The 21,862-nt window shown below is 36.3% G+C and overlaps 1 protein-coding gene across 3 annotated transcripts in view; it reads right to left on the bottom strand.

Moving 5' to 3' along the window:
• Nucleotides 1–19,353, bottom strand: part of SLC35A3 (solute carrier family 35 member A3) — a 45,937-nt gene extending 26,584 nt beyond the window's left edge. For 2 of the 3 annotated variants that reach the window (XR_014144525.1, XM_081817054.1), the window contains exons 1-5: nt 18,778–19,353; nt 9,315–9,519; nt 3,846–4,000; nt 3,647–3,769; nt 880–1,051 (exon numbers count right to left, since the gene is read on the bottom strand). Coding sequence is in view for 2 of the 3 variants with exons in the window: in XM_081817054.1 (XP_081673180.1) it covers nt 880–1,051; nt 3,647–3,769; nt 3,846–4,000; nt 9,315–9,519; nt 18,778–18,810 (688 nt within the window). In the remaining variant the exon portion in view is untranslated. The remainder of the gene's footprint in view (nt 1–879; nt 1,052–3,646; nt 3,770–3,845; nt 4,001–9,314; nt 9,520–18,777) is intronic. The other variant, XM_081817053.1, reaches the window with a different exon arrangement.
• Nucleotides 19,354–21,862: the final 2,509 nt, after the last annotated feature.

Below are 21,862 nucleotides of genomic sequence, written 5' to 3'. Positions count from 1 at the left end.
AATTTGTTCAGGAGCACCTGGGTGGCTCAGTCTTTAAACGTCTGCCTTCGGCTCAGGTCATGATCCCAGGGTCCTGGGATCGAGCCCCGCATTGGGCTCCCTGCTCAGTGGGAAGCCTGCTTCTCCCTCTCCCACTCCCCCTGCTTGTGTTCCTTCTCTTGCTGTGTCTCTCTCTGTCAAATAAATAAAGAAAATCTTTAAAAAAATTTTAAAAAATAAAAAATAATTTGTTCAAAGGCAATCCTTCAATATGTGAGGTGTGTTTTGTTTTAAACTATTTATCTTCGGTTAGAAAAATGACACAGTATTTAAAAGCTAAAACATAACATTTTGAAATAAAAAAGGTATTAAGATTTTAAAACAAAGAGGAAAATTGCATCATTTCAAACTTTCTCCATTTACGTATCTTTTTTTTTTTTTCAGCTTTACTGAGGTAAAACTGACAAAACTGTAAGATATTTGAAGAGTACATTATGAGTATTTGATATACAACATGGTGATAACAGTTAATAACAATGTATTATATAACTGAAATTTGCCAAGTATTTTAATCTCCTTTTCCAGGAGGAAAATAGGTCATTTGGAACACCTTCTCTGAGAATTGTAGCAACCAAGAATAAAGTTCCTAAGTCTCCAAATAGTGAGGACCGAAACAGGCTACATACACCCTTATGTCACAGACCTAAAATTCCATTTCTTGAATAAAAGGCATTCATTTAAAATACAATGTTTGAAAGGCAAAAACTCTGCCAGATATTTGAATCCCAATGGCAGATTCTATGGGAGGCTTATTTATTTAAAGATATATAGTAATCTTTAAAACTAACAATATAATCATTAAAAAAAATAATATTAGAAAGCACTTAAAACTTATCTTACCAAGCTGAATATTTCTTATCCACACTGATTGTTTGGTTTCTTTTAAGATTTTCTCAAAGTAAACCCCAGCAAAGCCACTTGAAAAACATGCTGTGAGAACCGCCATGAGGCCTACAAACTGAGAACCAGCTGAAAGTTCCTTAGAATCAAGCTCTTGAGAATCTGAGGGCCACTGAACAAAAAGAAAAACAAAACTGGAGTTTAGTCCTTATGATATTTTACAAAGTGCATATTTAGAGCCCACTCTCAGACCTTAAGATAAAAATGCAACCAATACCATTCTTGGGGATTTGCAGAGGAGTGCTTTTGAAAGAAAAACTAAGAATCGTTTTATTTTTTTCCCATTGTGATATTACCGTTATAACTTACAATTTCAAAAAATTCCCTAAAAAAGAGAAAGAGAATGAGTAAATGCACAGATGCACAAAACAGCTTCTATAAATTGTAGAAGTTCAGAGTGTGAACTGTTGGAGCAGCAAAAATGAGAATGGAGCTTTTGGTAATTATGGAAGGTCCATATGGTATCATGTTAACCATTATGGGCTTTATCCTATAGATCAGTGTTCCAGAAATTATCATCTTCATGGTTTTTGTCAAATCTGTGTTCCATCTGAACTATTTATTACTTGATATTTTAATTTAAAACACCTCACTTTTTAAAATGTAATACCTATTTTAACTTATCCTTAGCAATATCTATGAAAATAAGGGTTTGAAATGACAGTTAAAATTTTGTAATACCCATTTAAAAATAACTATTAGAAATCTTTATTCAAGGGGCACCTCGCTGGCTCAGTTGGTAGAGCATTCAACTCTTGTTCTCGGGTTTTTGTAAGTTCGAGCCCCACATTGGGTGTAGAGATGACTTAAAAATAAAATCTTAAAAAAAATGCTTGCATTGTTTAAAAATAAAATATTTATTCAAGATAGACATACCACACTCTGCGGAAAGTGACAGACATACCACACGCTGGATGGCAGGAAACTGACATGATTGGATTTGTTTTTAGATAAACCATAGTGGGGACGCCTGAGTGGCTCAGTCAGTAAGGTGTCTGCCTTCAGCTCCGGTCATGATCCCAGGGTCCTGGGGTCAAGCCATGTGTGGGGCTCCCTGCTTAGTGGGGAGTCTGCTTCTCCTTCTGCCTGCCACTCCCCCTTCTTGTGCATGCTCTCTCTAACAAATAAATAAAATCTTAGATAAACCATAGTGGTGACTATGTGGAGTTTGAGTTTTGAGGGATATGTAAGACTGAAGTAAAAAAAAAAAAAATCAGGAGGTAAATGATCATGTGAGAAACAAAGAACACATGAACTGGGGAAGTGATGATAAAGACAGATAAGGACAGAATCAAGAAGCATTAGAAAGAGAATCAGGGGGCGCCTGGGTGGCTCAGTTGGTTAAACATCTGCCTTCATCTCAGGTCATGATCCTGGGGTCCTGGGATCGAGTCCTGTGTCAGGCTCCCTGCTCAGTCGGGAGCCTACTTTCCCCTCTGCCCCTCCCCCCTGCACGCCCTTTCTCTCTCAAATAAATAAATAAAATCTTAAAAAAAAAAAAAGAAAAGCAGAATCAGCAAAGTCTTAGTGACTGATTAGATGCACAGTCATCAGGAAGAGTCTAGGCCAACTCCCAGGCAGAGTAAATAATGAGGAAAAAATAGAAACAAGAACAGGTTTGGTGGAAGAAAAGGTAAAGTTTTGGATATGCTCAGTTTATAAGGTCTACTGAATGACCAAGCTAAGATGTCCAACAGGTTTTTAGATATACAAATCTGAAATTACAGGTGATGACACAGACCAAGGAACCATGGACATTTAAGTGATAATAAAAACCTACAGAATGGATGATGTCTCCAAAAATAAAGATATAATTTAAGGAAAAGAACAAGCCTACCAACAACCCTAATATCAAGTATCAAGGAAGAGGATCCCAGGAAGGAACCCAACAAGGAATTATTAGAAAGATGAGAAGAACCAGGAAAGAATGGTATCAGGGAAGCTGATAGACAATAAGAAGGAAGTGATTAATAATCTCAAATGCTCAGACATCCAGTAAAAATCAGATTTGTTTTATATGCAGTATCTTATTTTCCTAACTAGATTGTTTATTTCTTTACGTCAGATAATTTGATTTTTATTTAGTTTAATTTTAAAATTTTCTTCCTTCCTTCCTTTCATTCATTCATTTCCTTGTTTAAATTCCAATAGTTAACATACAGTACTATATTAATTTCAGGTGTACAATATAGTAATTTAACAATTCCGTATATTACTCAGGGCTCAAGGTAAGTGTACTCTTAATCTCCTTCACCTATTTCTCCTATCTCCCCCCCACCTCCTCTCTGGTAACCATCAGTTTGTTCTGTAGAGTTAAGAGTCTGTTTCTTGGTTTATCTCTTTTTTTCTTTGTTCGTTTGTTTCTTAAATGCCACATATGAGTAAAATCATATGGTGTATATATATATATATATATATATATACAGTAGAATATTACTCAAGCATAAAAAAAGAATGAAATCTTGCCATTTCTAACAACATAGATGGATGTAGAGAGTATAAGGCTAAGTGAAACCAGTCAGATTTTTATTTATCAGTTGCAGCCCCAATATAGTATTGCTCAAAGGAAGCCTTCAAAAAATATGTCAGTTGTGAGAATAAGCATTTATTTGCTTCAACGATTAATAGAACTATATTCTCCATACGCAGTAACTAAAGTTCTGAAACTGTGATAAAAATGAAAGGTATACTTATCTTGAATAGTTACCTGTACAAAAGCAACTCCTGTCATCAAAATTACTAGCGAGAGCCACTGGTACACACCTAATTTTTTACTAAGCATAGACACGGAAAATAATGCTGTTGTAAGAATTTTCAACTGATATGTGACCTGAAAAAGAAAACAGTTAATATTATTGTTTGTTTGTTTGTTTCTTAAAAGAACTACTAAAATATGTTTTAAGTACCTGATAAGTAGCTGCATCCAGATTTGACAGGGCCACATAGAGTAAATTATTCTGAAGAGTATATATCCCTGATGGAATAGCAAGTTTAAGCGTTTCCATAGGTTTATTAAGTATTTCATCATGTAGTATTCGATTCAGTGTTCTTAGACTACATTCTAGTAAAAACATGAAATGGGTAAAATCATTACATAACTCTGAATAAGTTACATACACTCTCTCAAGGCCTGTTTTCTCACCTATAAAAAAACAGAAACAGTCCTACATGTTAAGATACCTTTAGGTCTAAAGTATACCTTTAATGATACTAATTTTTCAAAGTTAAATATTATAATATAGCACATTAAGAAGAGCATTCTCCTTATATTCTTTCATTAGGGAACACAAGCAAATTGATTATATATGTACACACACACACATACACACACACATATATTTATGATAACCAAAAGCTCAGAGCAAGTATTAATTTTTCAGCTGAGTATTCTTACTCTATAGTAGCAACATTATAAAAACTTGTATTTTGTGCATTCCATTTTATCATCAGCTGAACTTCAAAGGGATCTGTCTCATCCCCACAGGTCCAGGTCCAGATCCAAAGCTGCTACAGCAGCTCAGTGATGATATCAGGACCTAAGGTCTCTCTCCGTATATATTGGCTTTTTACCTTCATGCTTTTCATCTATTGTCTACATGATTATTGCAACAAAGCCACCAAATGATTACTGCACTTCTGTCTGGTTCTTGTGTTTAGGCAACAAGAAAGAACAGGAGGACCTAGCAGGCATTGCTCTCATAGACCAGGATTTTGGTCTATTGCAGTAAGGGAGCTGGGAGCTGGGCAATGTAGTTTTTTCTTTCATATTCTTCACATTAGAAACAACAAAGGGAGAAAAGGGCTGGGAATGGACTTTGAGCTAGCCAACCTACAGTATTAATCACAAAAAGTGTCCAGAGAAGGTTACCAACACATAAACCCACGGCACTTGGCTGGCTCAGTCGGTGCAACATGTGACTCTCCATCTCATGGTCCTGAGTTCAAGCCCCACACTGGGCATGGAGCCTACTTAAAATAAAAAAAACTAAAAAATAAAAGATACATAAACCCCCAAAGACAGGAGAAATCTAAGGAATCCTACTACTTTGCCAACAATGATACTTCATAGATGATTTTCTCTCCCAACATAAAACCTGAAAAGTTTCATTATGAAAACTTTTTAAAAATGAAAATACTGTTTAAAGATTAATATCTGATATTTATCCCTTCCTCACGCTAAAATAATAATAGTAAGATAAGATGTAACTAAAAGTTACCAAAAGATTTTTTTCTTAGATTTAGCAGAAAAAAAATCTAAAATATTAGCTCATTTAAACATTTTTAAAATTAGAGGCACCTGGGTGGCTCAGTTGGTGAAGCATCAGCCTTCAGCTCAGGTCATGATCCCAGGGTCCTGAGATCGAGTCCCACATTGGGCTCCCTGCTTGGCCAGGAGCCTGCTTCTCCCTCTCCCTCTGCTTGCCGCTCCCCCTGCTTGTGCTCTCTCACTCTGACAAATAAATAAAATCTTTAAAAATTTTTTAAATTAAATTAAACTTTTAAATAATTAATGCTATCACATATTTTTCTCACCAGCAATTTAAGGAAGGTCTTGTTCCATGTTCCTTCCAATTCCTGTTATTGTTAGGCTTTTTATTTTCGTCAATCTGAAGGTAGTGAAATTGAGTCTGTGGCTCTAATTTGATTTCTCTGATTCCTAGTGAGGTTGATCTATATTTATATATTTTTATATATTTATATAAACATATTTTTATATATTTGTTTTTTTTAAATATTTTATTTTTTTAAGATTTTATTTGAGAGAGAGAGAGCAAAAGCAGGGGGAGGGGTGGAAGAGAGGGAGAAGCAGGCTCCCCGCTGAGTGGCAAGCCCTCCCTGGGGCTGATCCCAAGACCCCAGAATCATGACCTGAGCTGAAGGCAGATGCTTAACCCACTGAGCCATCCAGGTGCCCCACATTTATGTGAATTTTATTCTACCTTACTGGTGACTCAGTCTTCTTCTTTTTTTTAAACCACCAGATCTAGACCATTTTACAGGTGAAATTTTTTTTTTTTTTAAGATTTATTTATTTACTTTGGGGGTCGGTGTAAGGAGCAGAGGGAGAGGGACAAGCAGACTCCACACTTAGAGCAGAGCCGGATGCTGGGCTTGATCTCACAACCCATGAGATTATGACCCGAGCCGAAATCAAAAGACTGATGTTTAACCAACTGAGCCACCTAGGCGCCCCTGACTCAGTCTTTTATTGGTTCTTCTTCTCAATCTGACCTCTAAATGTTAGGAATGTTACAGAGCTTAGTCTTTGGCCTTCTCTTCTCAGTATATACTAAATTACTTCATCCAATCCTTGACTTTAAAGCAATATACAAGATGACAAATCCTTGAGCTCCATATTTATATATCATACTATTTAATATTTCCATTTGAATGCCTTATGGGCATCTCAAATTTAACATGGCCCAAGAGAAACCTTAATTACCCCTTAACTTATCTTCCATATATCATTCACTGCAGTACCCACTCACCCAGTAATTTAACCTAAAAACCTAGGAATTATTTCTCAGACTGGATTCCCCATTTCCTTGACCATTACACACCTAATCTACTAGCAAGTCACGTGAGCTATAGCTTAAAAAGACATCTTTTTAAGAGATGTTGATTTGTGAACCAAATCAACGCCATCTTGGACAACTCTGCTATGATGACCATTCTGTGATATGAAGCATTCTGGAACATAGATTTCACCCCCCACCCAAACACACACACATACACACACACACACACTTTCCTTTTGTTTAACCATATCCTTAAGTACACCCTTGGGATATAACGTCCATGATCTGTCTTGGTGATATGACTGGAGCATAGATTTCACGCCCCCCAAACACACACACACACACACACACACACACACACACACATTCTTTCCTTTTGTTTAACCACATCCTTAAGTACACCCTTGGGATATAACATCCATGATCTGTCTTGGAGATATGACTGACCCACACCTTTTCTTAAACATTTTCCTCTTGGGGGTGCCTGGGTGGCTGTCAGTAAAGTGTCTGCCTTCGGCTCAGGTCATGATCTCAGGGTCCTGGGATCGAGCCCTGCATCACATCGGGCTCCCTGCTCAGCAGGGTGTCTGCTTCGCCCTCTGCCTCTGCTGCTCCCCCTGCTTGTGCACTCTCTCTCTCTCTCAAATAAATAAAATCTTAAAAAAACAAAACAAAACATTTTCCTCTTGGATGGTCCCTCAACATGTACTCTCCAGCCTCTAGGGACTATAAAAGCAGGTCTTAAGGGAGGTGGTATTGCAGAGATCTACTCCTCTTGCAGCCACCCACAACACCCTTGTCAACCTGCATTTGTCAGCCTTTTTCTTTAGTCTCAGAGCTCCTTCAGCTTTGGAAGTTGTTTTGCATATACCTCCCATTCACATTACAACATCTCATAAACATCATTTCTTCTCTAGCAATGTAATCAAAGACACTATCATCTTCTTGCCTGGACTAGTGCAACAGCTTCCAAACATGATTTTCTGAACCTATTCTTGCATCTCCTCTGCTGTCAATATGGTCACTGCATTGGTCTTTCCATGTGTAAAATGGGACATATTTTAAACATTTCAATTATTTCTTTTCATTTTTATGGTGAAATTTGTAGCCTACAAAGCTATCTTACATTGTCTTTTTACTGAATGCCAATTCAATTTCTCTTTGTTCCATTTTCCTCCCAGATCAATATGCTACAGCCACACTGGCCACCATGATACTTTCAAAAGTATATCAAATTTACAAACAACTTAATTAAAAAATGGGCAGCAGACTTGAACAGATATTTCTCTAAAGATACACCAACAGTCAATAAGCACATGGAAAGATGCTCAACATCATTACTCATTAGGGAAAATCAAATCAAAACCACAATAAGATAGCACACCTACTAGAATGGCTATACGATTTTTTTTAAATGGAAAATAACAAGTGTTGGTGAGGATGTAGAGAAATCTGAATCCTTGGACAGTGCTGGTGGGAATATAAAATGGTGCAGTTGCTGTGGAAAAGTCTGGTGGCTCTTCAAAAAGTTAAACGCAGAATTATCATGTGACCAAGCAATTCCACTCCAAAGTATATACTCAAAACATATCAAAGCAGGGAGTTAAGCAGAGACTTATACCTCTATTGCAGTATTATTCAGTGTTCATTACAGCATTATTCACAATAACCAAAAGGTAGAAAAAACTAAAGTGCCCATGAATACATTAATGACTAAAATGTTATATATACACACACATACATTTACATACAATGAAATATTATTTAGTCATAAAAAGGAATAAAGTTCTGATACATGTTACAACGTGGATAAACCTTAAAAACATTAAGTTAAATAAGCCAGACATAGAAGGAGAAACACTGTATGATTCTACTTAGATGGAATATTTAGAAGAGGCCAATTCATAGAGACAGAAAGTAGATTAGAGGTTTCCAAGTGCTGAAGATAAAGGAGAATGGGAGTTATTGCTTAATGGTTATAGAGTTTCTGTTTGGGGTGATGAAGCTTTAGAAATAGATAGTGCTGATGGTTGCACAACACTGTGAATATAATTCATGCCAATGAATTATATTTAAAAATGGTTAAATTTATACAATTTATGATATACATGTATGTGTAAAAGTGTATTTTACTACAACTTCAAATAATTAATAATGTAAAATACCAAAAAAACACAGAATTGTACACTTCAAAATCTGACTTGTATGGTACATGAATATATCTCAATAAAACTGTTAAAAAAAAAACTATATCAAATTAATCACTGCTGGACTAATCAATGCAGCAAATAAAATAAAAAGCATTGACTTTAATTATGACTTCTCTAAATTTCTAAAAGTTATAGAAGTATAGAATTTACTCTTAATCTCAATTATAAATGCAAGAAACTACATTTCACAATTCTAGCATTAACCAGAAGACATGAATCATGATATAGATCAGAATAAAATATGTTTGTTACTAGACTAAAACCATCCTAAGAAAATGAAAACTATTGGGGGCACCTGGGTGGCTCAGCCGGTTAAGCAGCTGCCTTTGGCTCAGGTCATGATCTCACGGTCCTGGGATCAAAACCCACATGGGGGTCCCTGCTCAGCGAGGAGTCTGCTTCCTCTCCCTCTGCCCCTCCGTACCCCCCGCTTGTGCATATGCACTCACACTCTCTCTCTCAAATAAATAAAATCTTAAAAAAAAGAAAATGAAGAATATTGAAATGTTTTTAATACATTAGATAATAAAGCAATAGTGTTATAATGTGTAGTTACCAATATACATTTATGTATGTATCATATGTAAATCACACAAAAACAATCGAATAAATTGCAATGACTTAAACAGAAAACCAAAAAACTTACTGCTGTCTTTGTAGACTAATAAAATGCAGGCCATTATTTTCAAAAGTTCAGCAACAACCACTGCTGTAGAAGATAGATAACGAGGTCCCTCCTCTTTTAAAGTCCTAGAATAACGCATCGTTAGAACCAAACTGGTAGTCTGAAAGACTAAAATTCCCAAGGAAAGGTATTTTAGGTTGGCAGACATTGTTTTATCTTCATTTGCCTGAAAAATAAATAAGCAGGGCAAATAAACAAAATTAGAAAATACAGAAACATACTAAAAATCAGTATGAGACTTCTCATTCCAGATAAAATAGAGTTAAGTGCATTCTACCCTTTTCTTCCTGCTAATTACAACTATAAACCCTGGACCAAAGAAAAAAGCTAACTACTATAAGACTCTGGAAGGTGAAGAAAATAAGACAAACTGGCTAGAGACCCCAGATCCTGAGTGATAACCCAATAGTGAATTCCCTGGAGACTTCTGCCACCTATGTATCTCAGCCTGGCTGCCATAACAATTCACAACCTGGAACCACAACAGGTGGAGAGCAACAACAAACAGAAGTCCTAAGAAAAACCCATTGTCTCCAACCAAAGGAATAGGAAGACTGCAGCTCTGCAGGATGGAGCCCTACTAACTGGATGCTATGTAATGTGTGGAACAGAGACTCGCTGACCATCTCTACCCTGCATTAATGAGGGCGGAGACAGTGGCCCTCTTCCCTACCACCCGGGGCTACAGCTACCAAGACTGTTGAGGCTGAGCCCTATGAACCACTCCTGCCCTAAGCAAGGTGACTGTCAGCAAAGAGGCAGCACCCTTCCTCCCTACTAATAAAGAAGATTTAAGTAGGAATCAAGGTCTCATCATACCCAAAATGTCCTTGATACAATCCAAAAGGAATATATTCCTCATACCAAACAACAAAAACCAGGAAAAATCTCAACTAGGATGAGAAAGGACAATCAACAGACAACAATACAGAGTTGACACAGATGTCAGAATTACCAGAATTTTAATTTGTTGTTGTTGTTGTTTTTTGTTGTTCTTGTTTTTTAAAGGGAGAGGTGGAGAGGAGTAGAGGAAAAGGGAGAGAGAGAATCTTAAACAGTCTCCATGTCCAGTGTGGGGCTCAATCTCACAACCCTGCGATCCTGATGTGAACCGAAATCAAGAGTTGGATGCTTAACCCACTGAGCCACCCAGGCATCCCACTGACCTCCAAACAAGAATTTATTTTTTTAAAGATTTTATTTATTAAAGAGAGATTTTATTTATTTAAGAGAGAGAGAGCATGAGCAGAGGGGAGGGTCAGAGGCAGAAGCAGACCCCCCACTAAGCAGGGAGCCCAATGTGGGGCTCAATCCCAGGACCCTGGGATCATGAGCTGAGCTGAAGGCAGACGCTTAACAGACTAAGCCACCCAGGTGCCCCCAGACAAGAATTTAAAAGAAACTACTGTAACAATGCATGAACAACAAGCAATTATAAACACTCTTGAAATAATTTTAGATTCACATAGAATAAAAAATAGTACAAGAGTTCTTGTGTACTCTTCACCCAGCTTTCCCCAAAGATAAGAGTTGCAAAGTTCCTATATTTTCCCTAAAGTAATTCAGAATTGACTCTAAGAAGCTCACTTTAAATATGAAGATACAAATAGGTTAAAAAGTAAAAGAATGGAAAAAGATATGCCATGAGAGAAATAACTATGAGAAAGCTGGAGAGGCCAAATTAGTATCAGGAAAAATAAATTATATAAGAATTATTTCTAGAATTAAAGAATGACACTTCATAATGATAAAAGAGTCAATACATCAGTAAGATATAACCATTATAGATGAATATTGTGCCTAATAACTAGCTTCAAAATACACGAAGCAAAACCTAACAGAATTAAAAGGAAAAAGCAAGTAAATCCATAAGTCATAATGTGAGATTTTAACCCACTATTCTCAGTAATTACAAGAATACACACACATATACACCAAACCCCCCAGTATGAATACAGAAGATCTGAACAACACTATCAACCACTATAACTGTCAAAAACATGGAGATGTTCCACTAAGAGCCTCTTTCAAGGAAGGACTTAATGCAGTGTGTGTGGTCAATTAACTGCCTTTCCACCCAAGGTCACACCCTTTGCTTCCAACTGATCTAAAAATTGAATTCAATCTCAAGCAAAATCCCTACATGCTTTTTTGGTAGGAACTGATAAGCTGACTTTAAAATTTATATGGAAATACAAAGGACATAGAAAACCAAAACAATTTTGAAAAGGAAAAACAGTGTTAAATAAGTTAAACTCCCGGAGCGCCTGGGTGTCTCAGTCATTAAGCGTCTGCCTTCAAGCCCCGCATCGGGCTCCCTGCTCTGCGGGAAGCCTGCTTCTCCCTCTCCCACTCCACCTGCTTGTGTTCCCTCTCTCACTGTGTCTCTCTCTGTCAAATAAATAAAATCTTTAAAAAAAATAAAAATATAAATAAATAAGTAAGTTAAACTCTGAGGGGTGGCTGGGTGGCTCAGTCGGTTAAGTGTCTGACTCTTGATTTCGGCTCAGGTCATGATCTCAGGGTCGTGAGACTGAGCCCAGCTTTGGGCTCCAAGCTCAGTGGGAGTCTACTTGAGATTCTCTTTCTCCTACTGCCTCTGCCCCTACAGCCCCGCTCGTGTGCATGCATGCTCTTCCTCTCTCTCAAATAATAAACTTTAAAAAAAAAAAAGAAGTTAAACTCCTGAAATTCCATACTTACTATAAAGCTCTAGTAATTAAAACTGGTATTGACATAGGACAGGACAGAAGTATAGATCAATGGAACAGAAGACAGTCCAGAAGTAAATCCATTCATATTTGGTCAAATGACTTTGACAATGGTAACAAAAAAATAATTCTAGAACAAGACATCTGCATTCTTTTTAAGTGAATCTCTATCCTTATCTACCTCACACTAGAAAAGGATCACAGATCTGTCATAAAAGCTAAAGCTATAAATATTCAAGAAGAAAACAGGAGAAAAATATAGCCATGTAGGGATAGGCAAAGATTTCTTTTTTGTATTTTAAAGATTTATTTATTGGGGTGCCTGGGTGGCTCAGTCATTTAGGCCTCCGACTCTTGGTTTCAGCTCAGGTCATGATCTCAGGGTAGTGAGGATAAGCCCAACGTGGGGCTCCGCACTCAGTGGGGAGTCTGCTTGAGATTCTCTCTCTCCATCTCCTTTTTGAGATTCTTTCTCCATCTCCTTCTGCCCCTTCCCCCATTCTCTCTCTCTCTCAAATAAAACTTATTTGAGAGAGAGAAAGAGCACAAGCAGGGAGAGGGACAGAGGGAGATAGAAAGGAGAGAAGCAGACTCCGGGCTCGACCTCAGCACCCTGAGATCATGACCTGAGCTGAAACCAAGAGTCAAAAGCTTAACCGACTGAGCCATCCAGACAGGACATGCAAAGATTTCTTACAAAAAGCTCAAACCATAAAAGAAAAATATGGATAAATTGCATATCATCAAAATTTAAAACTGTTCATCCCAAGATACTATAAAAATAATAAAAGGCAAACCACATCATGGGAGAAAATATTCTCAATACGTGTATCTGACAATGGCTTTGTATCCAGAATATATATAGAACTCTTACAACATAATAAATACAAGACAACCCATGAATAAAAGATCTCAGTAGACATTTCACCAAAAAAGACAAACGAATAGCTAATAGGCACATGAAAAGACATTCAACATCATAGTCATTAGAGAAATACAAATTAAAACCACAATGAGATACCATTATATACCTATTAGAATGGCTAAAATTGTAAAAATTGATGCTACCAAGCGATGGAGAAGATTTTGAGCAAATAGAGCTCTTAACATTGCTAGTGAGAATATTAAGTGATACAACCACTTTAAGTAACAGTTTGATAGTTTATTTTAAAAAATAATAATAATCTTTTCATATAACCTAGAAATTCTACTCTTAGGTGTATACCCAAAAGATCTGAAAGCATTTATCCATAATACTTGTGTATGATTATTCATGGAAGTTTTATTTGTAACAGCCAGAAACTGGAAATAACCCAAATGCCCATTAACGGGTAAATTACTAAACATACAGTGGTACATCCTTATGATGGAATACTACTCAGCAATAAAAAGAAATGAAACACTGATACAAGTTAAAACATCAATGCAAACTTTTTCAACAGCAAAAAAGTTTACAGACAAAACAGTATATACTATATGATCCATTTATATGAAATTCTAAAAAGGGCAAAAATAATTTGCAGTAATGCAAATTTATGGTTGACTGTGGCCAGGGGTTGAGGTTGGGGATTGACTGCAAAGGGATAGCAAGAAATTTTTGGTGGTGATGGAAATATTCTGTATCTTGATTATGTGGTGGTTATACAATTGTATTCACTTATTGTAACTCATGAACTAAACATATAAATGGGTACATCTTATTGTGTGTAAACTACAGCTTAATAAAGTTGATTAAAGATAGAGGACATACTAAGTAGTAGCATTCCTCAGCAGGCTTTCCTCATAGCTTTGATTCTAGCTCTAATTTCTTTGGATTAATACCAATGGTGTTCTGTTAGTCTGTTCTTCAGCCCAACTCTATCCTTTCCATGATTCCATCTTCCACCCTAAGTTTTGTTAATATTGACCCTCTTTATTGTATATCTCTTTATAGTTCTCACAACCAAGCCACCATTTACAGTTTTAGATAAATGATCCTCTATCTTCCCTTACCTCATAATTATTAAAACAGCATGTAATATATTCAAACATTCAACAGTCATTATTTGGTGCCTATACTAGGCCAAGTACCATGGTTACAGTGACAGCCTATCCTTGAAGGCACAAAGTCTAGCTCATTAAATTTAGCAATTCTCTGACTGAATATGCTCCAGAATCAAACAATGTAACACCATCAATATGAGGATAAAATTTTTAGTGCCGAAAAAGAATGATTGAAAAAAATTACCTTAAGTACTTCATCTGAATTTCAGAGAGAAAATCTGAATAATATATGTCTTTTTTGTCACATATAAAGGATCAAGCTTAGAGGAAAGAACACATCAATTTATGTATCAACCATCTCACTTTTGTAAATCTGCATTAGCAAGAGTCCTAATGTGAAATAAAATTACAGCATTTTAGAGGTAGAAGATGCTTTAGAAATCATCTAGTATAAATATCTTCATTTTTAAATGAAGAAAATAGGGGCGCCTGGGTGGCTCAGTCGTTAAGCGTCTGCCTTCGGCTCAGGTCATGATCTCAGGGTCCTGGGATCGAGCCTCACATCAGGCTCCCTGCTCAGTGGGGAGCCTGCTTCTCCCTCTCCCTCTGCTGCTCCCCCTGCTTGTGCTCTCTCTGTCTGTCTCTGTCAAATAAATAAATAAATAATCTTTAAAAAAAAATAAAATAAAATGAAGAAAATAATAAACAGAGAAGTTAGATTACTTGTTCAAGGTCATTTAACTACTAATTGGAAATACATAGTTAAATATCAGGTTTGCTAGCTCTCACTACATGCTACTGTAGAATTTCAGAGGACATCCTAGTGGCCTATATCTCCGTATGGAAGGAGAGCAAGTTGCCAGTAATCGACATTTGGCATAGGCACCCGATTCTCCTGGAAAATCTATTCAAGGAAGTCTTTTGTTTATTCTGTACAGCTAAGACCATAATGTACCTGTTATAACAGCAAAGCTCTACTTTCTTTTCAAATGAAATTTTAAAGGTCAGATTCTAAACCAGGATATACTATTTTTACTATTTTGCTTTTCCACTTCCAAGCATATAAAACATCAACACATTCACTGTGATAATTCCATTCTTAATTATTAATACAGTTAACAGTCTCTTACAATGCATTTTTTTTAAAGTATGTGAGATAATAGAAAAAATATATATTGGTCTCTGCCCTACGTCCTGACACAGGGCTCCTGAAACGCTTATAATTTCCTGGGTGATCAACTGATCATGCCTCTATGATGAGAACTCCATAAAAATTCCACTAGTATGAGGTTCAGAGAGCTTTCAGGATAACAAGCTATACACACCGTGAGGATAACACATCCCAACTCCACAGGGACAGAAGCTCCTGCACTCAGGACCCTCCCAGGCCCTGTGCTTATATAGCTCTTCATCTAATTGTTCATTTGTATCCTTCATCATATCCAGTAATAAACTGGTTTAAGAAAGTGTTTTTCTGAGTTCTATGAGGCACTCTAGCGAATTAATCCAACTTGTGGAGGAGATGGTGGGAACCTCTGATTTGTAGCCAAACTGGACAGAGTTGTGGGTAATTTGGTGACCTACTACTTGCAACTGGATCTTAAATAGGGTGGGAGCATTCTTATGGGACTGAGTTCCTAACCCATGGGATCTGACACTATCTGCAGGTATATAGTGTCCTAATTGAGTTAAATTGTAGGATACCCAGCTGGTGTCACAGAGAATTGCTTGGTGTGAGGAAACCATACCTCTTCCCCAACATTTGGTGACCTGCAATGTTAGAAGTGAAGTGTTCTGTATGAGGAGTAAAGGAGACACACAGGAGGAAAGAACTGGATTGTTTTTCTAATATAAAGTTGAAAAGTAAAATATATACAAACAAATGATCATTTGTACTAGATCAACTGTAAAGAATTACAATTTAATTCACAATTCTGCCTAAGGAAAGTAAAAATATGAGTATTTCTAAGATTATACAAATACATAACTTGGTTTTGGAATATAATACAGGTAAAATTAAATATGTTCATTTAATACAGACCATAAATTCACAGCAAATCCATAAATATGAAATCTATCAAAACAAAGACTATACTCCACTTCTATAATTTATAAGATTAATATTGTTTCTTCATTTTAAAGTGTACAATATTTTCTCATTACCATTGAACACAAACTCTAAACAATCTTACGTTTAAGATTTAATTTTAGTCCTCCCTACATTTTCTTCTCTTGCCACCTAATTCCCCTTTTTTTTATCCTTTCAGGTAGTGCTAATCCTCTAGTTTCCATATTATTCTTTGTTTCACATTAAAATTTCCTATCTAAGAAACTTACAAACCAATAATCAACAAGAAACTGTGCTAAATTCTCTCAAAAATGTAACTTTTTTCTTTTTTTTAAAGATTTTATTTATTTATTTGACAGAGAGAGGGAACACAGCAGGGGGAGTGGGAGAAGGAGAAGCAGGCTTCCCGCTGAGCAGGGAGCCAGATGCGGGGGCTCGGTCCCAGGACCCTGGGATCATGATCTGAGCCGAAGGCAGACCCTTAACGACTGAGCCACCCAGGCGCCCCCAAATGTAGCTTTTTTCGATTTACTACCAAAAGCCTTACAACCCAGTCAACAAATTACTGCCCATGTTTTTTTAAGGTCCTTGGTTACTAAGCTCCCTGAACTCACTTTGGGTTCAGTGAGGCTCTCAGATTTATAGCAGGATCAGAGGAGTAAGGATGCTTAGATGTTCCACTTTTACTTAATAGCTAAAACCTGAAAAATGCACTCTTCTTGATTACTAGAGTAAAGAACACTATTTCATTCTGATGGCTCTTCTTTGTTTTATTCTGTTTTTTAAAAATAGCATTTATTACTTTAATTATTTTAAAAAGCAGTATATTCTTAGAAAAATGCAGAAAACTTATTTTAATTGGTAAAAATTTGAACCATAATCAACTATCCAAAAACATCTAATGATATTTTGGTATAGATTTTGTCAATAATTTTTCTTATTTCAGTTTTTTTTGAAATCCCTAAACCCCAGGACTTTAGTAGCAAAGGTGAAATAGAGTACCTAGACCATTTCATATTTCCACTTAAAAGTTTTCAACAACCTTTTGGGTTTCTTAGTTACATGGAAAACAGAGTCTTGTAATCACAAAGTTCCACCTTTTCCTAATAGATAGATCTTTCTTGACGGGAAAAAAATGGAATTTTAAAATTCAGTGAAGTACCAAGAACATAACAAACATCCATGATTCCATCACCCAGAACTGATGTCTCAATTTTGTCACATTTGTGTACCTTTCCTTTTGTAAAGGAATAAAATATTACAACTAAAGTCAAAGTCCCCTTTAAGCCACCACTCTAAGTCCTATTCCTTTCCCCCTCCCCAGTAGGAATCTGTTACAAGTTTAAAGTATAGATTTCTCGTCTATTATTAAAATTTTTTTCATACATATATAATATAATCATAAGCCATAATTACATTAACATGGTATCAAACTGTATCCATTATTTGGCATTCTCCTTATTCTATTCAGTATTGTATTGCCATCTATGCTGATATACAGACCTAGCTCACTGCTTTTAACAGTTCTAAAGTTCCATCAAATGAGTGAACCTTTTATTTACCGAATCTCCTACTGATAAACATTTAGCATCATTTTCCTTTTAAAAATTTAAATTTAAAAATTTAAAAATTTCCTGGGTTGCCTGGGTGGCTCAGTCGGTTAAGCGTCTGCCTTCAGCTCAGGTCATGATCCCAGGGTCCTGGGATCAAGCCTCACGTTGGGCTCCCTACTTAATGGGGAGTCTGCTTCTGCCTCTGCCCCTCCCCTCTGCTCGTGCTCTCTCTCTCTCTCAAATAAATAAAATCTTTCAAAAAAAAAATTGGCTTCCAAAGATTCTTGCTTTACAATGTCAATTCTGAGTTTAAAGGCTTAAATATTTTAAAGGCTTAAAATGTTTAAAAAATATCCATTACATGAAGTATATGTATCATTAATGTACACTACTGACTGCTACCACCTCTACCCCCAAATTAATCAGGATTAGTGAGAAATGAGTTGTGTATACCACATCTAAGTGCATTAGATATGCATTAACTAAATTTTGAAATATTCAAAACATTATATACTGATAATTTTTACTCATCTTTTCAGACACAGATAGGTCCTTGTAGGTAAATCTGAATATCAGTCTGGCTATAGATTTATTCCAATAGCTTATCAAAGTATATGCATAATCTTCAGGACTATAATATGAAGCCCATTATTTCTACTGAAACAAGACTATCTGTACTTCGCTGATATGTCTCCAGCTACTAAAAGTCCTAAAAGACCAAATGTTTAGTCAATGTTTTAAACTGTAATAAAATTTACATAGATTCTTGAAGACTACTAAGTACCTAAGAAATTCTGCATATCAATTTTCCTTCAATTGTAAAAATAAAAGTCTAAATTTCTTAACTTATGGTTTTTAGAGTAAGCTATATTTACATTTTCTAAACACTGGTTCTGAAATATACTCCCTAAGTACAATAAAATAATCTACTAAAGGTTAATGACATAATAGAGTACATATGAAAACACACAAATTATAAAGTGCGAATAAGCAAATAGCAGTTCACATTATATGCTATTCAGAAACAGTTACTGGTAAAAACAGATCTTTTAAGATTTTCCCAAGTAAATGAACAGAAAAAGTAAATAAATACATACAAAAATACTGACCTCAGTTGCAATTTTTTGTCCACTGTCTTCCATGATGCCAAACTTTAAAACTGCAACCTATAACTGTATGCTAAATAATGACAAATAAAATTCATCACAACTGCCTTTACTTCTGACACTGGCATTTATATATCTTCCTTTCAAACTACCTCAGAAGTAGCCGCAGCATTTCCTAAAAGTAGCAAAAATACGTCATACTTGTTAATAATCTTGTGGAAAATCAAAAAATTTTATGTTTTATAAAAGTGAAAGAAGAATGAGTCAAAGATAATTTATACTATCTGTATAATCAACTGTTTCTATGATAGAAATAATAACTTCCACTAACTTAGTTCACTTTTAAGTGCAAAGCACAATCCTGCTCAGTCACACTTAATAATCAACTCTTTACTAACTAAGGTTCCTATTACATTCTAAGTAAAACAACTTGTCATTGTTTCTCCTTCCCTTTCTTCCTCAATGTGTCAGGTGTCTGTTTACATAAGGCAAATATCACCTGTATGTAAATTACAGTACTGCCAATTTTTAACTTGTTCTTTCACTATTGTAGAATTTCCATTCTTACATTCAGTTAAATCGATAATACTCAAATATTTCTTCAACTATACAAATATAAAACCTATTTGCATTCTAATTTTTAGATTAAAAATTGTTCAGTATTATTGTACTCTTTATATAATGTCAGCAATTTGGAAAACATAATGACCTAATAAGTATAGCTCTAAGATCCCCTTTGAATGTGTTGTGCTTCACTCTCCCATTTCTCCATCTCTGTGCTATTCTGCTCTACCACTTTCTGCTATGGCCATTTCCTCCACTTACAGCTAAAGGCAGAAGTTAAAGATATTCTTAAAAAAAATAAATAAAGCTATTCTAAAAAGAATAGAGACTAGTGTAAAAGCCAGGTTGGTCCACAGGCACTAACCATTAGTAAATGTTCAAGGAGACTGGGGGCAGAAGGGAAAAATAAAGGTATCCTACAACTCTCCACAACTTGCCATCAATATTTAATACATACAATGCTCAGGCATTAGGTACACAATGATGAACAAGACAAATATAGTCTTTTTCTTCATGAAGTTTATCCTCTAGCTTGGAAGATACATTATTCAAACAACTCAAGAAATAGTATTAAGTATGTAAACTCCTATGACAGGGTGCAAGAGAAAAATATCATAGGAAAATGATGATACCTTATGTCCACTTAGTTAAACTCAAACGTATTTCCCAAAGTCCCTTTCTCTGTATGGTGCTAGGTTAGAACTGGCTAAACATAAAGTCTGCACAAAACTTGGGAGACAGGGTGACACAAGAGCATTACTCACAAAAAATACTCAGGGTTAAACGTGGTAAAACAGAAACAGAGAATTAGGTTCTAGTTATCCTCACTCTTCCCTGCGCTAGGTCAACTCTTCCTCACAACTGCTGATCCTACTGCACAAAAGTGGGCTCATGCTCTCCACCAGACTCTTGACTGCGGACGGAAAAAGACAGCTACACAGAGAGGACAGCTTTCTATACACCTTTCCACCAGCTCCATTACATGATCCTATTCTGGCTTATAGGACATGCCTCGCTCCCTAATTCCTTTGAAAGCTGACTTGTGTACCCACACTAGTGTTTCAGGAGGGCTGCTTTTAGTGACTTTTCAGTAATCCTCCAACACTATTTTTCCCCCCAACACTCTCTTTTTAGACCTTTACTTCCCCTGCTTTTCCCATAATTGAGAAAGGTCTTATTCCTATCACAAATCCCTTATTCTATAATAGTGAAGGGCTCTGTTTCTCTATTGAACCCTGATACAGTGTTTGGTACCAAATGTGGTTCTAGGGTAACAGATCCACAATGATAGTAATTTGGAATCAGTTTTCTGATCCGACTAGATTTAAGGCCATTAAGGACCCTATTACCAGTGGTAAAGGAGACAGTTGTAGTTGTTCATCATGCCAAGGCAAAAATTACTTAAACTATCACCTGTAAATACCTATAATCAACATTAGGTTTTGGGTGATCAAGTAGTGCTGCCACAAACATTTTACTGGAAATTGGCATATAATGGTGTTCATTTCTTGCTTCTAAAATAACTAGAAAACTTGGAGAAAGAAAATAATGAACTTGAGACCCTAAATTCACAGCCCATGGTCCAGGTAAAGTATCAGAAAGTTTCTGTCACAGCCTAAAAACAACTTATCTCTTTTAGCTACAAAGTCAGTATTTCTGAAAAACAAATCCAAAGTCTGATCCTGTCATGGGCTTGAAATAAAAAGCAAACTGAAGGGCGCCTACGTGGCTCAGTTGGTTAAGTGTCTGCCTTTGGCTCAAGTCATGATCCCGGGGTCCTGGGATTGAGCCCTGCATTTGGCTCCCCGCTCAGCGGAGAGTCTGCTTCTCCCTCTGCCTCTCCTCCTGCTCATGCTCTCTCTCATATAAATGAATAAAATCTTAAAAAAAAAAAAAAGCAAATTGAGTTTACAATTTCGTAGAGTCCCAGAATCCTATGCTCTACACATTTTTACAATCTCTATATCCTAGCACATGTCCAGACAGTAAAATATGCCTGAGGATTGTAGTAGGCTGAATAATGGCCCCCAAATATATAGGTTCTAATCCCTAGAACCTGTAAACATTACCTTACTTGGGAAAGAGGATTTTGCAAATGAAATTAAGGATCTTGAGATGGGAAAATTATCCTGGATTAGCTAAATGAGCCCTAAACACCAACACAAATGTCCTTATAAAAGACAGAAAAGGAGAACACAAATACTCAAGAGGAGAAGACAGTGTGAAGATGGATCCAGAGAGAGATTTGAAGATGCTGGCCTTGCAGACTAGTGATACAGCCACAAACCAAGGAAGACTGGCAACCACCAGAAGCTGCAAGAGAAAAGGATGGATTTTTCCTTAGAGCCTCCAGAGAGAGCATAGGTAGTCCTGCTGACACTCTTGATTATCAGCCTAGTGATACTGATTTTGGATTTCTGGCCTCCAGAACTCTGGGAGAATATATTTCTCTTAATTTAAGCAACCCATCTGGGATAATTTGTTACAGCAGCCACAGGAAATCAATACAAGTATCTGTATTTTT

The sequence above is a fragment of the Leptonychotes weddellii genome, chromosome 4 (assembly GCF_054177405.1).
Source record: "Leptonychotes weddellii isolate Sample4059 chromosome 4, ASM5417740v2, whole genome shotgun sequence".
Taxonomy (NCBI): domain Eukaryota; kingdom Metazoa; phylum Chordata; class Mammalia; order Carnivora; family Phocidae; genus Leptonychotes; species Leptonychotes weddellii.
The sequence above is the reverse complement of the archived record's forward strand: the minus strand, read 5'-3'. Positions and strand labels throughout refer to the sequence as shown.